The following is a 1,842-nucleotide window of genomic DNA, read 5'->3' as shown; positions in this document are numbered from 1 at the left end:
CAGACTGTGAGTTCATTATATTTTTAGCTGGCTTTAGTGGTCAATACTTTTCTACCAACCACAACCATATTAATTAAAGACATCCAATGACAAATGTCTCTGATACATTTCATACAGCGACCTCGATAGAAATATTCTTAACTGTGATTAAACAAAAAACCTTGATATCATTGATAGATAACTTAATGTATGGCACATGTACAGTAAGTACAGTAAGACCGATAAATCACGCAAGCCGATATGAGCTAATTGCCATCATATTGATTGTTGGTGTATAATTTTGCCTATCAGTAAAAGTGTCTGATTCTGAGAAAAATAAATTGCAGTAGCCTACAACAATGGTAAACTGGGTTTGAGGTCATTTAGATTAACAGGGTAAATTTGTCCACCAGAGAGCAGTGACAGGATGATCTCTCAGGACGTATCTCGGTCTTCTCATTAACTCAAAAAAAGAAATCTCAGGGATCAGTCTGAAAATCGTTGGAATATTTTATATAAAGATAAAAACATTTGGTATTCGTGGTTTACAAGATATGCTTGCAGTCAGAAAATGTCACTTAAAATGTTATCATAAACATTTTTACAGATATTTTTGAGTCAAATAGGATAATTAACCATCCCTCTGGCATGATAAACTGATCTGCTGATTTATGTTTACATATTTACAACAACAGAGTCCAGTGGAGCAGGGCAGCTGGTTCAAATTCCTAATCAAAATGATATCTCAATATGATGGGGACTTCATTAAATGCCACATCCTAGAAAACAAGAGCCTGGGACACGCGCACGCACGCGCGCACACGCACACGTACGCACGCACGCACACACGCGCACACACACACACACACACACACGCGCGCGCGCGGTCGATCAGAGTACTCTCACCATCTCCAGCTTCAATTTCCTGATCTTGTCATCCAAACTCTTCCTGCCCGTCTCCTTACTGGTGTCGTGCGCGGTGGCCGGCTTGGCATCTCCCCGGTGAGAAGACGCCTCCTCCCGCATCCACCTGAGCAAACCCTCGGGGGTCTTCCGGCCGATTTTCACCTCTATGTCTTTCAGATCTGGGACTGTCTCGCTGGCAGTGCCTTCGTCCATTGTGTTCGTTTGTTTAAACAGAAAATATCCGCAAGATTACGTCCTTTTCGTTTCTTTGAAATGTTTGCCTGTCAAGCTTGGAGTCACCTACTATATTGCATGGCATCCTATGCGTCTCCAGCTGAGTTACACTGCGCGAGAGAAAAACAACCTGACAGCATCACCACAACATTGTGTGGTTATCCTAGCAGAAAAGTGCTTAAATAAATGTTTGATTTAGCTATAATGTATGGTAAAAACTGATGAAGCCCGCATCTTTAAACAAACCGATGATCACCAAGTGTAAGCAGAAACAAAATCAAGTGTTTTTTTTCGAGTGTTGTTAATAGGTCCTCCACATTAGTAAATGCAGCCAGAGCCCCAGAGTCCAGTGTCCGGTGTGTGAGCGCTGCAGACCGGGTATCTGTCTGCTTGGAGGTCCCTACGCGGAGCGACATTGCGCAGATTCCACCTGCATGATGACAGCGACCAGCAGCCGCAGAGTGGGAGAGCCCAGACTGTCAAGTCAGGTGGGTAATATCGTAGAGCTTCCGGTACGACCTTCAAAATAAAACATCCACAAAGAAACACTGACTATCTTGACTTGAACTACTAAAAGTTTCAAAAATAATACATCAGTGGGTGTCAGTCCGTCTACATTCGTATACATTGCTTTTCTTTCTCAACCCGGCAAACAGAAATGCAACAGCAATGCAACTTCGTTTTTTTCTTTAACCTTGTGGCGAGGCGCGGAGCGGAACTCTC

At 43.1% G+C, this 1,842-nt stretch overlaps 1 protein-coding gene across 1 annotated transcript in view; it reads right to left on the bottom strand.

The window, feature by feature from the left end:
- Positions 1-1,581, bottom strand: part of lurap1 (leucine rich adaptor protein 1) — an 11,866-nt gene extending 10,285 nt beyond the window's left edge. The window contains exon 1 of the mRNA XM_034147900.1: positions 886-1,581. Coding sequence (XP_034003791.1) covers positions 886-1,098 — 213 coding nt within the window. The 5' untranslated portion in view covers positions 1,099-1,581. The remainder of the gene's footprint in view (positions 1-885) is intronic.
- Between the last annotated feature and the right edge of the window lie 261 nt (positions 1,582-1,842).

Source organism: Trematomus bernacchii, unplaced genomic scaffold (assembly GCF_902827165.1).
Source record: "Trematomus bernacchii unplaced genomic scaffold, fTreBer1.1, whole genome shotgun sequence".
Taxonomy (NCBI): domain Eukaryota; kingdom Metazoa; phylum Chordata; class Actinopteri; order Perciformes; family Nototheniidae; genus Trematomus; species Trematomus bernacchii.
This window is presented reverse-complemented; position numbering and strand designations above follow the sequence as displayed.